Raw genomic sequence first — 19,081 nt, 5'->3', positions numbered from 1 at the left:
AAAACGTTTTTCCTCCATCAGTGACTTCCATCGTGTAAATGCTGTGCCAATGTTGATCCGTGTTTTTTGCCGTTTCTTGTCACGCTTGCGTTTATTCTCGTCGTGTTTCCGCTTCTTAGATGACGGGGGTTCGGTGTCCGCCGCTTTTCGTTGTGATACAGAGTAGGCATGATCCTCCATTCGTCTGATGTTTGGCCACACAGTGCCAAACAGTTTGCAAAGTCACTCACGCCTGCCGCCTTGTTCACCTTTCTTGTTACTGAGGCGCAGTATACCTGCTTCTTCTTCTTCTTTGGTTTCAGGCAGACTAAATGCTTCTCAGGCATAATACTGCCATCTATTGTTCAGTACCGTCTCAGTTCATCTCTCTCAACTTGCCATAGTTACTTTCGAGCGTAACGGGCGATCTCGCAATCGCTAGTTCGTTGCCTCTGCGCTTGCCGTAACGCAAAGATGTCTTCCTCCATGGCTGCGAGACCCGCTCCTATGTAATTATAAATAACGAATTCTAAGGCAACGCAAATATTATGGTTAAAAGGCTGAGCTCATAGGTGATGATAAATAACATAGTTATGTATAATATATTACATTTCTGACTTTATATCCCTGTAATTATTACACACTGTAGCTTTAAGTACCATAAAAAATAAATGTAAAACAATCCCTCAGTCATTTATAAATCTTGAAAATTTCAGAAACTAACAATGCCATGTGTACTGTAAATCATCCCATTGACACATTGTGAAACCTTGTTTTTTTTTTTTTTTATGTGTTTTGAATGATGTGAGTTTGGAAACTCTTTGTTTCCAGTGGTCAGTTTTTAAGAAAAAAAAATTTGCCTCTGTCATGACCGAAAATCGATTAAAAAAGGCAGATGTACAGTTTTGACATCAAGGGCGTAGGTTTGATTTGAACTTTGGTAGGGACACTATTGGTCTGGTGTCATTGGTGCTATGCAATATGCATGCCCTTTTTTATGCTCGATGTGAGCATCCGTACTGATAAGAGGAATTCATTGTTAAAAGAGAAAAGCATAATTTTGCTACATTAATAAAAATTTTATAAGCACTACACTCATTAGATGCTGTTTATTAAAGTTTGAAGTATCACCGGCTCTGATGAATGTGGAATTAGGACTGTTTTCCACTTTGAAAATGCTTTCATTTGAATGACTAAGACAGAAGGTAAATACAGTATTTTCTTCTGAAGATATAGAATTATGCAGAGTTAAACCCCACTCTTATATTTTACCTATTATTCTCTCTCTGTATCAAGCAAAATAATACATTCATTAAAATATTAACTTCACTATAAAAGTTGAACATCTGGGCTGTAGTTACTCTGTGTAGCCCAATTCAGGTATTTTATCTGGGGCTGAAAAAATTATTTGTATTAATTGATTATTTCAATAATCATCAACTAATATGTGATAGTATGTGATTCATCATATACATAAATATATAAATATACATATAAATATATAAATATATATATATATATATATATAAACAACCAGATTCAAGCATTTTTACCAGACATTAATGTTTATACTAATTTACTTATAGACTGTGTGGAAATCTATATAAGATAAAATGAATGTTAATATTCTTCCTCTGTTTGCTATTGTCTTTATCCTATTTCTAGAAGTATAAATAGTCAATTAAATTACTATTATTATGTGGAACCCTAATTATGCTTTTTAAACGAAAAATAGCAGATGTTTAGACGCCATTTCTTCTTGTTATACTCTATAAAAGAAATAACACCTGCTAATAGTTATACCTGAACTTCCTCAAAGAGTCATCAAAAAATGAAAACAGTAATAGCAACTATATATCGGTGAAAAGGAAACCCTCACATTTTCTTTCTTAGTTGGCTGTGAATAAGAATCAGAAATGTTGATGGCTTACAGCCTTTATTTGCCCATTTTTCCAGCAGTCTTCAGAACTCCTGGCTGACTCAGAATATTTCGTTTTATAAAAGAAAAAAAAGGTTTTTGTTTTTTAGTGTACATGATATTCAGTTTTTTTATTAGGACTAGTTTTGTAGCCTAATATTAATTGTAGTAACCGCTGCATTCTAGTGTGAATAAGTTTTCAATTTTGTGCTCCAAGCACACGCGGACTAGAAAACTGCCAATCAGAGAGAGAGAAGGCGGAACCTAAGGCAGAACAACCAATGAGAGTGGAGTTAAACAGCGCAGCACAGTTCCATGCGCTGCTACGTGAAAGGGACAGGAGAGACCAGGCAGAGGAGCTGCGAGAGGAAAAGAAGCCACTGCTGCAACAACTACTGCTGCAAATTATAAACATGTTGCTCACATCCAATTATTGGTAGGGACAATTAGGTCGGTTCAAAATTTTGGTAGGGACATGTCCCTATGGTCCCTATGCAAACCTACGCCCATGTTTGACATTATTGTGTATTCCTTAATTGTTATGAAAATACGATATACAGAGCAACAATACAATGATTTAGAGAATGTACAGTTTGTACATAAGATTTCTTCCTTACCGAGGAGGATAAGAAAAAATTGGGAATTTGTGCCTTTTTTTTTGTTACCAGCAACATGCAGAAGCTCGTCTCAGCTTGCTTTCGTCCAGAGACTCCTCCAATAATCTGGGATATGTTTTATGAAATAAGTATCCATAGTATTACGAAACTTTTCAAATGATTTTGATGTACACACAAGTTCCGAACATCTATGTTTCTTGGGTAGCGTTTGTTTTAAAAATCTGTCTCTGAAATGTCACATCCATCCTGGGTTATCGGATTCTAATCCCTGGATTAACAAACAACAACAACAAAAAAGATTATCATCTGAAAGACTAAATCCACCTGATCACCTTCTGTTTGTTTTTGTTTCTTTAATGTGTGGATCCACGGCCGTCCTCCTATATTTGATGACCCTTTGGCAGTTTGAGGTGATTCTGTGGTTTAACTTCTTCCTCCTTCCCCAGACACGGGTCTGTTTAGACCCAATTTTCTCTGAAAGGCAAAAAGGTGAGTTCACAACAGGCGCACACAGTAGATTATGCCACCTCTTTTAGAGCACTGTCATTTAACCTTTCCATGTAATTACGCAATTCCTTTGAGTCTCCCAGCTGAACGTCCTGGCACACCCACTTGATGTCCTGGCTGTGACTTCCTGTAAGTGTATTAACAGCTGGGCGGCTATCGTCTGAACAAAGAGTGGTAAACGTGGTGAACTTGACTCTTTTCCTCTTTGTGGTGGGGGAGTCTCCTTTGCCGTCCTTTGCTGTGTCGGCGGCCCGGTGGACCTGTCCTTGCACGTTCTTCTGCATGGAGCCACCATTCAGCAGGTGGCTACCCTCCTCCAGGCCACTGCTCGAGTCTATCATGGAGGTTTGCTCCTCCTGCTGAGGTGACAGGCTGATCTGGCTGTCCAGCAGCTCCGCCTCGTTCCCGAGCCACACCCAGTCGTGGGCATGGTTCAAGTTCTCCTGGCCCTCAATGGAGAGCTCCTTGTGGCGATATTTGAGAGTGTATGACACGCAATTAATGAGAAAGACTAGGATGGCAAGGCAGAAGACGCCAAGCAAGGCATACATGCCAATCTCCAGGTCTGTGAGTCCTCGACTGCTGTGCATGAGGTCATCATCGGTATTACGGCCGTGAGGCAGATCTACTTGTGCAGGAAAGTCTGCAAAGTCAATTGGCATGTTTTGACCACCTCCTGAAAGTTTAGGTCTGCGGATTATAGCACTTCTAGTCGTGGTAGCTCTCCCTGACACTCCATCCTCAATGTCAGAGATGGAGCTGCCATAGTAGTGGGAATCAAGGCCAGTCCTGTCCTGTGATGAGAGCCTGCCTCTGTTCTCCATGTCGTCTCCATCTGGGCCATAGTCGTTGCTCCCACCCCTTGAGCTGTCACCGGGACCAAATTTAACCATGACATTATAGTTTCCTGCAGCCAGGATGCTGCGGCGCTTGAACTTCTGGCAAACTTCGCTGACAGTCATTTCCACCCTGATGAGCAAACCTTGACCCTCAGCCTCTGTCACAATGACAGGCCATTTCCACGAGGGGTCCTGCTGCACAGTGACCACTTCCTTATCTAGGGACGTGGCTGTCAGCACAAAGAAGTCAGGATCGTAGAGATCCAGTGGTGCCTGAGAACCGTCGCTAAACTGGAGCCAGGCGCTGATCAAGGCCTCCTAATGAAACACAAACAGAAAGAAGATCATGAATATAACACTATTACTTCAACTATAAATAGATCGTGTTAGCACACGTTAGCTCCCTCTAAGAAGGAAGGAAGCTGACCATAGGCAAGAGACAGCAGCAAAAAGTAACTCAATACATAACAATGGTACAAAAAATAGGAAAACAAATTATTTATTTTTGATGAATGTATGGATGGATGAATGGAAAGACAAACAGCAGGATGGAACAGATACATGGAGGAAAAGATGAAGAGAAGGATGAATGAATGAATAAAAGAATGAATTAATGAACGGACAGATGGACGGAGGACCAGATATTGTTTAAAAACATTGATTGGATTTATTGCTTGAATTAACACTTGCTAAGATATAGTTGGCAGACTCTGAGGCAATTCTCTCAAAGTTAAAAAGGAAACAGATTAAGGGAAAGGAAAGAAGAGATTAAAGGATTACATCAAACATTGTTCATGCCAATAAGGATTTGCTATATATTTGCTCTTAAAGCCGCCTAACAACTGCCTGTTTAATGTTGCTGAAGGACAAATCCCGAGAGGGGAACAAGTATCCCGCCACCATGGTCTGCAAATGTCTCCTAATTACTGCCACCAGAGGACTAACACTGCTCCACTGCCTGCTTATCCTTGCACTGTGAATAAGGAGATGTAGAGATAAATGCCTGCTCCGTTCCTGTCTCTTCTGCAAAAGAAAGAAAGCAGAGGAAAGTGGTGAGAAGCAGCACAGAGAATGCATGATGGGGCTTGGTGGTTCAAAGAGGCCACTATTCAAGATGCCCTACCAAATTACTGTAGCAGGACTGAAAGTTTGATAGAACAGCAGCACTTTGAATATAAGTCATATTTTCATACAGCGGCTGTGATTTCACACTTGCATTTTTTTTGGGATTAAGTTTCCTCTTTTAGCTGAAACCCAAAAAACATGTCTGTCACACTGTTGCTCTCAAAACTCTTGTTCTAAGAGTCCTGGAGGTAGAGAAGAACACATAAACCTTTTTGAGGAAATGCAGGCTGCAAAATTTGCTCATTTTTATTTAGCCTGATGAATACCTTTTTCTTTCTAAAGTTCATTTTCCAAATGTCTGATTAAACGTGCAATTTTAAGCACATTAAGGATAGAGACTACTGTGTTAAATTAACACCATTCTCGGTGGTAATCACACCTGCCTAAACGGTGTGCAATTACATCTGTTTGGTTTTAATGTAAGGCATCAAAATCAGCAGTAAATTGAGCTGAACACCAGCAGCTAACAAAGAGAAGAACAGGTCATTACGGCTCTCTTTCCACTTTTAAAAAGACGCAATGATTATTCCCATTAACATATAACCTGCATGTATTATCTTTCAAAATTATCTCAATTATCTGACAGCTAACCAATACAAACACCCCATTTAATTTCCTGTTACTCGAAGTGCTACAAACACAGCGAAAGTAATTATACTTTACTAAATATCTAATTAAAGAATTTGGAATTTATTAAAAAATTATCATATAAATTGTATTTGATTTTTTCCTTTAATGAATCTACTGATTTCATTGATAAATATAACCAATTCTGACCTGTTTGGGGTTCTGCAGAATGTCTTGTGTGCTGGTGCTGGCAACAATGGCCCTGTTGCTCCCTGGACTTAACTGCAGCCCCATAGTCAGTCCCGTCACCAGCTGCACGCCAAGCTCTGTGATGGTCACTTTGTCATCCACCACTGTTACTGTTTTCTCAGCCAGGATGGAGTCTGACAGTGGGGACAAAACCTGGTGGCAAAATCAAAGTAACAAACAGATCTTTAAAAAGGTTATAGATGTGGTTAAAAAAACAAACAAGTAAAAATGTTTTCATTTCCAAGTCACTGTGTGAGCAGTTTTAAACAGAAGGGTCCCCAAGATTAAACCCAGCATGCAATGTGAATCAGTGTTTCCAAACCTTTTTTGACATTTTGTCTTACCATGAGTACCCCCCTCAGTCAAAGGTATTGATGATTATCCTAAAGTGCAATGTAAAATAACTTATTATAAAATAAAAAAAACATTTGACTTAATTACTTTATTACTAGTAAACCTTTTAACATGAGCATTGCATTCTTAAAAATCTAAAAAAAAAAACAAAAACAAATATGTTACCTGGATGTTGGTAAGGAATCAAAATAAATACAAAATAAATGATATTATAAAAAGGTATTTATAAAACTGGAGCTTCTCTGAGTAACTCCCTTACAATCACATTTAAACTTGATAAATTGGGAACAAAATACAGAATAAAAATCATAGTCAGACTGACTGAATGATTATTACTTTGTGTTCATCAAGATGCCTGAGCTTCTTTGATGACCTCTGATAGCTCAGTGTGAAAAACAGTTGATCCCAGGCTGTTCTCTACATCCAATCTGTTCCTCTGCTTATTTTTTGGTTCATAAAAGCTTATTTAATTTTTCAGGTTGGTCCTCACGAAGCAAAAGAGATCCCAGCCCTTTTTTATTTTACTACCTAAAAAAAAGGGTATCTGTAATCTTTAAGCAGGAGGGCTACCGCAGGTCATTCATTCCTGCTGCCACCAGACTCTATAATACTGCACTATAACCACAATAACTCCTATAAAAACCACTGTGCAGCTATATTATAATTTTTTATTTATTGACTGTGCAATATGCAGTGCAATATGCTGACTGTGCAGTATTTGTGAATAGAATAGTCATACCACTACCTCACTGTTGCTCCTCACCTACTACACTTTAATGTAAAAGTAAATCCACCTGTTTATAAGCAATCCGGATTGTACATATGACACCTCAAATCTCTGTGCTACTCCCTTTTTTTTTCTTTTTTTTTTTCTTATTTTTATTTTGTTTTTCATTGTGCGTGATACATGTACACTTGCACCTTAATCCTTATTTATCCTGATATACTGTATATATATTGTTTATTCTTAATGCACCTTTTTCCTCCTTGTTTGCACATTCTTTATTTACTATGCCAATATTTGACCAGTGAATTTCTCCGCTGTGAGATCAATAAAGCTCATCTAATCTAATCTGATAAAATATTTTCATATATCCCTTGCAATGCACTCGCAGACCACTAGGAGTTTGAGTACCCTGGTTTGGGAATCACTGACGTAAAGTTATGTACACACATAAAGAAATCCATGCTCTTTAAATAAAACACAACCAGACAGAGCTCTACCAAAGAGACCAACCCAGTAATATAAAATGATCGACAGTATTAATTCTGTGCTAACCATTTAACTTCTTTTCTATAATTTTAAACTTAACTGGGAATTTTAACATTCTTCTTTTACAACGCTAGCTGTGACAAAGCAACTGGTTATTTATCAATGCTGACTCTGTTCTTTCAACATCCCTGCAGTAACACACTCAGAAGTTAAATTCTTTGAATCTTTTCCCTAAACATCACAAATTTTTGTGTTAATAATGTTTATTCAAAGGATCTTTGACCCTCAGCTTTTCTTTGGACAGATATTCAACAAAACTTAGAAAGCTGTACAGCTTTCAAGTCGCAGGGAAACAGCTGTTCCAATCGTCGCAGTTTGGAATTCTCCCGAGTGGTGCTTGACTTTACACGAGCACATAAATTGAATTTGATTGGTCGATTATTAGGAGGACGGGATTTTCGATTGGTTTTGGCCGGTTTGTCGGAAGCATCTTGCCAAAGAGCTAGAAACTTAGTGCAAGTAGGTTCCCAATGGGAAATGACATTGGGACCAAGTAGCACTAAGTTGGTGACTTAGGCTACGTTCACACTACAGGCCTTAATGCTCAATTCCGACTTTTTTGTGAAATCGGAATTTTTTGCGTGTCCGTTCACACTTCCAAGTATATGCGACTTGTATGTGATCTACTGTGTGAACTGAAAGCGTTCAACCGAAGTGTCCCGCATGCGCACTCGAGGACGCGATGACATCACATATAGCAAGCGTCCTCAGTGTTTGCGGAAGTAAACATGACTCGTAATACCGCAGCGTATATTGCGTTCTTTAAGTTCTTCTCCAACAGGAGCAGGCACATTACGAACTAAATCTTTTTAAGAAGATCAAAAAGAAAGAGAGCCAGGTTCCGGTAAGACCCTTCGAGTTTGATCTGAATCGAGCTATCTTTCCAAATATGAATAAAGTCAGCAACCTCACTTTCTCTCCATTGACTGCTCTCTGTGTTATCTTCCGCCATGGTACGTTTAGTAACATTTGTCAAGTATCAATGACGTGTAGGTCGGATGAATGCGACCTGGCCGTACAGACACAGATCGCATTTGAAAAGATCAGATACGTATCGGATTCAGGACCACATATCCAAGTGGCCTGGGTCGCATTCGAAAAAATCCGATCTGTGTCGTTCAGACTGTCATAAAAAGATCTGATACAGGTCACATATGGGCAAAAAAATCGGAATTGGGTCACTTCAGGCTGCAGTGTGAACGTAGCCTCAGAAACGACACTGTCAAGGAACGCTATGGACAGCAGAAACATGTAAGAGGAGGAGAGTTTGGGGTCGTGGATGAGTCTCCTCCGTCATCCATTTTTTATTTAGAGGAGGAAAGCGGGGACAAAGATGTTGTGGAAGAGGACGCCAGGGCGGCAGAAGCTTGGTTTGGTGTAGAAGGCTTCCAGCCGTACATGTTTGAGCCCTTGCCTCACAACGCTGCCAGTTCTGTTAGCTCTACGCCTGCCGAAGACACAGATGTCCATCCCCGTGAACACTGGGACGGAACTCAATGGGAAAGGAAATTATTCCTATTTATTACTTCAACCGTTGCGTATATTAGCTGCAACATATGAATCAAGATGCTATGACTGAAAACATTTGATTGACAGACGACCGTTGATATATGATTGGCCGAATTTAGGTGTACAAGCTGATGTATAACTAACTGGCCTGCATAATATAACGAAAGAATAAACACAGATTATAAGACAGGATTTTATTTTTAAAATAGAAACTTCTAAATTTTGGGACAATATGGTCTGATAAAGATTACATTTATATACATGTTTAAGCCAGAATGATTTGACACTTAAATACGATTACCCTACGACTTTAAGAAGCAATCACTCATGATCTTAGCTGATGTAGTGTTGATGTTGCTACACTTTGTTTGAATGCCCTGTATTTAGATACTCTTAACATAGTGGTACCAATAAAAACTATTCCTAAAACTAAATAACAAAACTAAAAAAACTGTGGATTTATGTAAGATTAATTAATTAATTTGCCAATCAAAAAAGACTGTCCTATGGTAGGTTGCCTGTTGAAACTTAATACATTTTAAATTCACAACGCTAACAACATGACTGTGTCGTAACATTGTTTCTGGCTCTCCACTCTCTGTGACGGAAATTTCACATTTATTTAATAAAATGGATATATCCTCCAGTCCAAAAGCCATTCTCTCTCCATTGCTTTTTAAAAACAGTTTTCACTGTTAGTGGCCTTAAATGCCAGAAATTTTTTTATAATTTTTCCCTGATCATTTACAGTCTTATTTATGTCAAAGCTTCTTGAATAAGTAGAGGCAAAGAGACAGATAACTTATGTGTCATGAAGGGTTTCAGAAAAGCCCAGTATGCAGAACACCACGGAAACGGATGAAAAGTTTAACAAAGTTTATTGAATACAAGCACATGGAATAAACACTGGAACTTGTTCGGGCCTGGGGGCAGGTTCACTGGAGTCTGTGAGGATGACAGTTCAGTTAGCTTGGGAGCAGAAGAGTTTGAGTTTGAGAGTTTCTGATTGATACCTTGAGGAGTCCGGGTTTGGCTTTGAGAGAGGAACTGTTGGGTCCAGAGGCAGTTTAATTCAGCAGAGTCCAATAACCGCTTCAGCGTCTTACTTCTAGTTTGAGGGCAGACCTTGGTTTTAAGTTTCCAGCTCTTTGTCCAGAGCTGCATGGGAATCCAGAGAAGAGTCTTCAGGTTTGGCTCTGAGGGCAGGCTCGGCAGGTTAAGCTCATCCAGAGCTTACAAGGGAAACAGGATTCCAAACTGGATCAACACTGCGGCGTTGAGGCAAGGTCTGAAGGCTGGTTATAAAGGAGAGGATCCTCTGATGACGAGATGCGCCTCAGGTGTGTTGGAGGCTCAGCTCAGGAGGATCCACGGCGCACTCTGCTGGAGAAAGGTGGAACAGCTCCAGATCCCAACAGTACCCCCCTCTCAACGACCGCCTCTTGACGGTCCAGAAGACGTCGACAGGAGGGAGCGCTCATACTCCTCGATCAAAGACGGATCGAGGATGTAGGAGCCAGGAACCCACTGGCGATCTTCCGGACAGTAGCCCTCCCAATCGACGAGGTACTGCCATCCGCGACCTCGCCGACGGGAGTCCACGATCCGGCGGACGGTGAAGGCAGGATGTCCATCGACTTCCAGGGCGGGTGGAGGGGAGTCGGATGGAGGGCACAAAGGGCTAGAGACCACTGGTTTGACCTGGGAGACGTGGAACGTGGGATGGATGCGAAGACTCGAAGGAAGGTGCAGGAGTATGGCTGAAGGGTTATTGGAGGTCAGACAACGGAGAGTAGACCCGAGCTGCTGGTTCATTCTTTCGGTTTGACCGTTTGACTGTGGATGATAACCTGAGGTGAGTGAAGACTTACAGTTGAGTGCTGCGCAGAAGGCCTTCCAGACTTGAGAAATGAACTGGGGTCCGCGGTGAGAAAGAATTTCCTGGGGGATTCCATGGAGTCGAAAAACGTGTTTAACCAGGAGCTGGGCGGTTTGGAAGGCCGTGGGAAGTTTCCTGAGGGGGATCAAATGGCAAGACTTGGAAAATCGGTCGACGATGGTAAATATTGTAGACATACCTCGGGAGATGGGGAGACCAGTGACGAAGTCGATAGCGATGTGAGACCAGGGACGAGTGGGAACTGGAAGAGGATGCAACAGGCGTGAGGGTGGGTTGATGTGAGGTTTTGTTTCTGGCGCAGGTAGAGCAAGCCAAAACATATTCTTTGACATCCTTGTGCAGGGTAGGCCACCAGAAACGTCTAGAAATTAAGGCGATGGTTCTGCTCACCCCCGGATGAGCGGAAAACTTGGCTGTATGCATCCATTGTATCAGGCAAGATCTGACTGAAGAAGGGACATAAGTTCTGTTTGGAGGACCGTTACCTGGGTCAGGTTCAGAAGCCAGGGCAGAGTTTATAAGGTCGGTGATTTCCCAGGTAACCACTCCAACAGTGCAGGAAGCGGGGAGAACTGGTTCAGGCGTCTCGGATTGATCAACGGAATAAAGACGAGAGAGAGAATCGGGTTTGATGTTCTTGGATCCGGGTCTGTAAGAGATTATGAGATTGAAGAGAGAGAAGAAAAGAGACCACCTTGACTGACGAGGATTGGCTTGTTTGGCAGACTGGATGTAGGCTAGGTTCTTGTGATCAGTCCATACAAGAACCGGGTGCTCAGCTCCCTCAAGTCAGTGTCTCCACTCCTCCAATGCCAGTTTGATGACCAAGAGTTCACGGTCAACAACGTCGTAGTTTTGCTCTGCAGGGGAAAGTCTACGAGAAAAAAAAGCACATGGGTGAACTCTTTGATCTGTATCGAGTCTTTGGGATAATACAGCTCCTACACCAGAGTCGGAAGCGTCCACTTCGAGGATGAATTGCTTGGTAGGATCGGGCTGGATTAACACAGGGGCTCTGGAAAACAAAGTCTTAAGTTTATCAAATGCATCTTGTGCCTCGGGGGTCCACTGGAAGGTCTTTTTGACTGAAGTTAGAGAAGTTAGAGGAAGAGCTGTCTGACTGTAATTCCTGATAAATCGTCGGTAGAAATTGGCGAAACCCAGGAATCTCTGCAGCTGTTTACGGTTTTCAGGTACCGGCCACTCCAAAACTGCTTTTATCTTTTCTTCAGATGGCTTAACCTGCCCGCCCTCGAGCACAAAGCCCAAAAAGGTGACTGATGGCTGATGAAACTCGCATTTTTCGGCTTTAACAAAAAATTTGTTTTCCAATAATCTTTGCAGGACCAGGCAGACATGTTTCTTATGCTCAGAGAGATCTTTAGAATAAATCAGGATGTCATCGATGTAGACGAACACGAACACATTTAAAAAGTCTCTGAGAACATCGTTTACTAAGGCTTGAAAACATGCAGGGGCGTTAGTGAGACCAAAAGGCATGACTAGATACTCGAACTGGCCCAAGGGAGTCTTAAAGGCTGTCTTCCAATTATCTCCATCTCTTATCCTGAGAAGGTGATAGGCATTCCTTAAGTCGAGCTTAGTAAAGACAGTAGCCCCTTGTACTGGTTCGAAGGCTGATGCTAGTAATGGAAGTGGGTACTTATTCTTAACAGTTATTTGGTTCAGGCCTCTGTAGTCGATACAAGGTCTTAGTGAACCATCCTTTTTGCCAACAAAAAAGAAACCAGCACCCAACGGAGAAGAAGAGGGACGGATTATTCCAGCAGCTAAAGACTCATTAATATATTTCTTCATCGTTTCACGTTCTGGTTTGGAAATATTGTAAAGTCTGCTGCTGGGTAGGGAAGCTCCTGGTAATAGCTCGATTGCACAGTCATATGGTCTGTGAGGTGGAAGGGACGTAGCACTGACCTTACTGAAGACAGGAGCCAGATCATGGTACTCGGAAGGGACAGAAGTAAGGCCAGGAGAGTCCATCTCCCCCCCGCCTCTAGGAGACCTCACAGCGGGAGCTGCCAAACGGAGGCACGTTTCGTGACATGAGGTCGACCAAGTTTCAATATGGCGATCAGTCCAGTTAATATGGGGGTTATGTCGTTCCAGCCACTCAAACCCAAGCACCAGAGGAGAACATGCAGAGGGAAGAACAAAATATGTTAAGGTTTCACGATGGTTACCTGAGATTAACAGCTCAAGGGGTTGCGTTTGGTGGGTAACCTGGTGGAGTCTCTTCCCATCAATTGCAGAAACACTGAGGGGCTGGGTTAGAGGAATAGTTTCAGTTTGTAGCTGCTGAACCAGGTTGGAGTCAATTAAATTCCGTTCACAGCCTGAATCGATGAAGGCAGATAGTGTAAGATTCTGATCTGAGAAAAACAAGGTGGCTGGGAGCATCAAATGAGGAGATTTCTCAGAGTTTAAATAGCCCGTCAGACTCCTCAGATCCTCTGACGGGCCCCGGCTTTTGATTTAGCTGGGCATGAAGCGATGAAATGGCCATTCTCACCACAGTAAATACATAGCTTGCCCCTGAAACGTCTTAGCCTTTCCTCAGGAGTTAGCCTCGTACGTCCAACCTGCATGGGTTCGGCTTCCGTCTCCACTGCGTGAGAGGCTTGAACTGGCAAAGAGAGTGACTGGGTCTTAGACCTCGGCTTGAAAACGGGTTCTGTGGGACCAGAAAAAACAATTGCATTATTAGATGCAGAGGCTGACTCAAAAAAACCTTGATTCCTTGGTTTTGAGCTGTTTCTAGCTCGGATTCTGTTATCCAACCTAATTGTCAGGCGGATTAATTCCTCTAGTGTTGCAGGTTCGTCGAGGGTTGAAAGTTCATCTTTAATATTTTCGTTTAAAGCCTTGAAATATGCACTTTTGAGAGCACATTGATTCCATCCGGAAGCTGCGGCTTTGACCCCGGAAGTTGATGGAGAAATGTGCTACAGAAGAATTTCCCTGTCTAAGGTTCAAAAGAGCACGAGAGTCAATCGTTTGGTCAGATTCTTGGTTAAATACTTGGGAAAATTCAGAAACAAAATCAGAAAATTGACATCTGAGACTGTCTTCGGAGGCAAACCTTGCCTCCGCCCACTCTTGGGCTTGTCCGGTTAGTTGGGACAGAATAAATGTTATTTTCTTTTGATCAGTTGGGAAACTGCCAGGAGAATTTTGAAAAATTAGACGGCATTGAAACAAAAATCCCTTACAGTCCTTCATATTACCTGAAAACTTTTCAGGAAGACTAGGGCGGAACTCAGGTGATGACGTCACTGCCGGTGACCTCGGAGGCGGAAGTGGATCCGGAACTTGACGTGCCGCCGGCGTGGCGTTTGCACTGCTCATGTAGTTAGCATAGCTCTGAAGCATTTGGTTATTGCAACTTATCTTGGCATATAACTCACGAAGGGCTTGAGTTTGTCCTTGGATTAGAGCGTCTTGCTCCTCCAGCCTTTGATGAAGGTGATCTGCTGGGCCTTGTGTTTGGCCACAGTGTTCTGTCATGAAGGGTTTCAGAAAAGCCCAGTATGCAGAACACCACGGAAACGGATGAAAAGTTTAACAAAGTTTATTGAATACAAGCACATGGAATAAACACTGGAACTTGTTCGGGCCTGGGGGCAGGTTCACTGGAGTCTGTGAGGATGACAGTTCAGTTAGCTTGGGAGCAGAAGAGTTTGAGTTTGAGAGTTTCTGATTGATACCTTGAGGAGTCCGGGTTTGGCTTTGAGAGAGGAACTGTTGGGTCCAGAGGCAGTTTAATTCAGCAGAGTCCAATAACCGCTTCAGCGTCTTACTTCTAGTTTGAGGGCAGACCTTGGTTTTAGGTTTCCAGCTCTTTGTCCAGAGCTGCATGGGAATCCAGAGAAGAGCCTTCAGGTTTGGCTCTGAGGGCAGGCTCGGCAGGTTAAGCTCATACAGAGCTTACAAGGGAAACAGGATAAAGGAGAGGATCCTCTGATGACGAGATGCGCCTCAGGTGTGTTGGAGGCTCAGCTCAGGAGGATCCACGGCGCACTCTGCTGGAGAAAGGTGGAACAGCTCCAGATCCCAACATTATGTAAATCTTTGAAAACTTGGCCTTTATATTTTAATGTGTTGATTGTGTTGACCCTTTAAGAAAGTAGTTAAAAACGTGATAGTCTGCTTTGTGCAGGACATTACTTGATTGATTGATTTACTTTTCTGATCTCACAGTGGAGAAATTCACCCATCACGTCTCGTGTTCATCTCATCTCAAGTACAAGTATAATGACTCAATCTTTTTTTTTTCTAATTTTACTTGTAAAGCATTAAATGGCCGTGACCTGGGAAAAAGTGCTTCTTAAATTAAGTTTACTTACTTATTATTTTTTTTAAATGGATGACTGCAAAGCACTAACCTGTGCCACTGCAACATAAATAACTACTGTTATGCTTCTCACTAGCATTTTAATCACTTTGTAGTCTGCTGATGACAGTTTTTTCATTTCCTGTCTAAACACTCAGTCTTCCCCAAGAGAAATAAACAGCATGACGAACAAATAACAACAAAGTTAAAGAGGAATTCATTTCCAAAGTTCATCAAGGTAAAATATAGCCAGATATAAATCACTGTTGGTCACATTGTCTGACTGACAAGAAGATTCTGGCAAGACTTTTGCAAAAATATTTATACCATTAAGCATTTTACTTTAAAGGAAAGTGACTCATTAGGAGTTGAAGCTTATTTATATGCATATTTCTTTCTTTTCTTTTTTTTCATCTTAAATAAAAAGAAGCCAAGGTATCTAACTTCATACAATATCTGAAAAGGCAGCTTTTTCTCTTTTCTTCAGCTGGGTTGATCACAAATTTATGGACTGGTGTCTAAGTGGTGAAAGTACCTCTGAATTTTTCTGAACAACAAAAACATTTCAATCTAAGACAAAAAAGGGAGTGTAAGTAGAACCTTTTGTCGAGCTGTGACTCTTGCACGGTGCATACATATGCGTGTAAATGTCACTGCGTTTGTCAGGCGACAGGAAGGCTGTCATAGGTAATCACAGCTGTCACACCTTTGCGGTACCCACACTTTCAAGTTTTTGATTGTTTTGTGAGACTGTGCGAGAGTTTATGGAGTTGAACGAATGTCTGCCCTCCACTACGCCAAACAGAAGACTGCTTTTGCAGATTTCATTAGGAGACTGATATTTATTCAGTCAGAGTGAACAACTGAAAAGCCCTATGGTCCACTAACGGCTTAAAGTCTGTGACACACCAGTGAGCAGCTGTCTACTCCGAACTAAAGGACGTACTAATCAAATACAGCAGTCTGTGCTACTTGTTTTGTCTTTCTGAAAAACAATGTGATCATGTTCTTTCAGAACATTACTCATATTTAACCTTTTTAAACACAAATACAACTGAAGGTTATATAATTATCTTATTTTATGCCTGGGGGCATATTGAGAGCTTTACTCTGTGCATAAGGATGTGAATCATAAAAGGTGGACTCCGTTTTATGGTGAGTTCATTAACAGATAAGGCCACACAGTGAAAATCACTTTTTATTTACAATAAATCAAATTTACATCAGAAAAATTTAGCAGAAAACCAATAGAGTGGAACAAAAATTTAGTTAGCCCTAAAGCACCTATAACACTTCTTGAAAAATTCAAATTGTTAAAATTGATGATTTTAAAGAAGAAATATTAATGTAAAAAAAATAATTTAAATTTTTTTTATAACTATATCATAATCTACATTCATAGTAACATAACAGCATTTCTTTGAGTCCCCAAGTTCTTGCATTATGTGCCTTGCAAAGGTAATTATACCTTCTAAATTTTTCCAAATTTCTTCCATGTGACCTATAACATCAATGTTTTTATCAGGGTTGTGTGTGATAGATTGAACAAAAGTAGTGTTTTTTTGAGGAAGAGTGAAAAGGAACCATGTTACTGAAAATTGGAAGTAGGTACAAGGAATATGTAGATTGCTTTTGCAAGGCAGTTTCACTTCCAACTCATCAAACATTGATGCTTTGTCAAGCGTCCTATGACTGATGCATGGGGGCCTGACCAGGCTATGTTCAGGAAACTGTTGCAGATGCAGAATCCACAGCCTGATGTGGCTAAAACGAGATGAACCACTAGTATATACCAGCTGGGATTAAAATCTGTAAGTTTTTTTTTTTAGTGACTCCAAAAGCCGTGCATACACTGTATGATACTTTCAATCATTGAACTCAGCTACAGCTCAACCTGTACGACGAAACTGCAGGGTTTAAAATTTCACATCTCACAATGTCTGTTCTTAGACCTTAGGGCCCGACGCTTTAATACAATCTAACTGCTCACACTAAACGTCCAAAAACCCACACATCGGACTCAGCGCTGAGAGATAGCGATGGTCGGACTCGTCAATTTGGAAGTAGAAGAACTGCCTTGTTTGCACATGCGCAGTGTGTGAGGTTTTGGTAGATGCCCGATGCTCTGCTTCAGTAGCAGGATTTGCCCACGAACCTCACCAGGACCGACTGAATTTCAAACATGTTTGATTTTCTCCTGACCTTACGAGTCCTAATCGCAAGGTGGTCGTGAGACGCTAATCACCCTCATTACCCCCTGTATATTACATGATGCAGGAAAAATTCTCGCATGATTGGAGAATCGGGCAACAAACCTAAAAGGGCAAGAAATCGCACAGCGTAGGCCCGACTTTAGTTAGTGAAAGAATGCCGTGTTATGGTTGCAGTAGAAAAATCTCTGCCAGGACTGCCTCGTGTCCCCAAATCTGTTTGTTGGGTTCATGGACATAATCACACACCATAACTGAAGAGGAAGTTTCTAGTTTGGGATCTTTAGGATTTCATCTTTGCTTTTTTGAAAATTATATGATTCTTATGGCTTCTTCAGGCCATGGATTTTAAAATTAACAATTGAGCAGTTGGCAGCGGGAAAGATTTGCTCCCTTATTCAGTGGGAGCGCAAAGCAGAGCTACACCTCCTCTAAACCGAAGGGATTCAGTCAAGATGCTTCAGGCCTCTGATCATTATTTTCTTATGAGGTACATCACACTGAGTCCACAAAACTTGCTGCTTTGACTAAATATCCCTTCAGATTTAGAGACTCATTTGGATATCCTAAAATGAGCAGGAGAGTTATGTCTGGATTTCCTCACTGTAGGAGTTACCCCAACAGGGGGTTTTGCATTTGTCAAAGACCTTAGCTGAATGGACGCTGATGCGTTACAATGCCCTAGGTTAGAGATTTCTAACTCCTCACATATCGCTTTCTTGCATGGTTCTTGCTCCATCATAGCTGATTTAAATGGCTGAATTAATGCATGTCATCAAGCACTGCAAAGATCTGCTAATGAACTATTCCTTCAATCAGCTATATCAAACCAAGACACCATCTAAACCATGCACATTTTTGACTCTTGAGGATTAACTCTGGACACCACTGATGTGGCTAAAGAAAAATTTCCACATTTCCTTTGATGCAAGAATCTAAAACTGCGGTTCACAGACACTCCTCAGCTAATAAAACTTAATCTAAGCTACTCCACATGAAATGAGCAAACATTTTAGTTTCCAGATGTGCACAGATGGTTCAGAGGGGGTGTCACAAAGGGACCATGACTTAATTTCCTTCAGCTTTAAAATAATATTTGGAGTTGTTCATTCACATAAAATCGGATAATACAGTGAGGTTTGACGTTCTTGGTTTAATAAAATATGAAATTTCAGGAGGTATAATTATCCCCCATGGCCCTTCAGTAATATTTATCATAACAAAATAAATTGTTAAATAAAAGGTATCTAACTACTAATAAAATATTTTATATTAGAACAGAAGATTCTCATGGTGCTTCATCTTATACCTGGATAGTAGTCATTCCTGTGTCTTGTCCAACCAGGATCCTCCTGTCAAGCAGCTTTGCAATCTGGGTGTCTTCTACCTTTAGGAAGTCCCCTACAAGCTCTGTGATGTCCACCTGCCAGTCAGTGCCAAGCATGAAGGCGGTCTGACCTCGTTGTTCAGCTGACTCTGCAATGAAATGGGTCAGGACTTTGACCATTGCATGTTGGTACTGCAGAGTGCAGCTCCGTCCACGCCTGTCCTCATCATCCTCATCGTCGCTGTCCCACGAGGACCTGACAACATAAAGTAAAAATTTATGCTGGGCAACATGAATATATGTGGATTTGTCTTCATTTCACAGCCTCAGATATAATAGCATCATCTGATCTACTA

General features: G+C 41.2%; 1 protein-coding gene across 1 annotated transcript in view; it reads right to left on the bottom strand.

Moving 5' to 3' along the window:
- Positions 1-2,408: 2,408 nt before the first annotated feature.
- The window catches only part of si:dkeyp-14d3.1 (transmembrane protein 132C), a 257,247-nt gene continuing 240,574 nt past the window's right edge, over positions 2,409-19,081 (bottom strand). The window contains exons 7-9 of the mRNA XM_038299362.1: positions 18,708-18,981; positions 5,763-5,954; positions 2,409-4,178 (exon numbers count right to left, since the gene is read on the bottom strand). Of these exons, the coding sequence (XP_038155290.1) occupies positions 3,033-4,178; positions 5,763-5,954; positions 18,708-18,981 (1,612 nt within the window). The 3' untranslated portion in view covers positions 2,409-3,032. The remainder of the gene's footprint in view (positions 4,179-5,762; positions 5,955-18,707; positions 18,982-19,081) is intronic.

This window comes from Cyprinodon tularosa, unplaced genomic scaffold (assembly GCF_016077235.1).
Source record: "Cyprinodon tularosa strain WSP-4 unplaced genomic scaffold, ASM1607723v1 ctg426, whole genome shotgun sequence".
NCBI classification, from domain to species: Eukaryota; Metazoa; Chordata; class Actinopteri; order Cyprinodontiformes; family Cyprinodontidae; genus Cyprinodon; species Cyprinodon tularosa.
The sequence above is the reverse complement of the archived record's forward strand: the minus strand, read 5'-3'. Positions and strand labels throughout refer to the sequence as shown.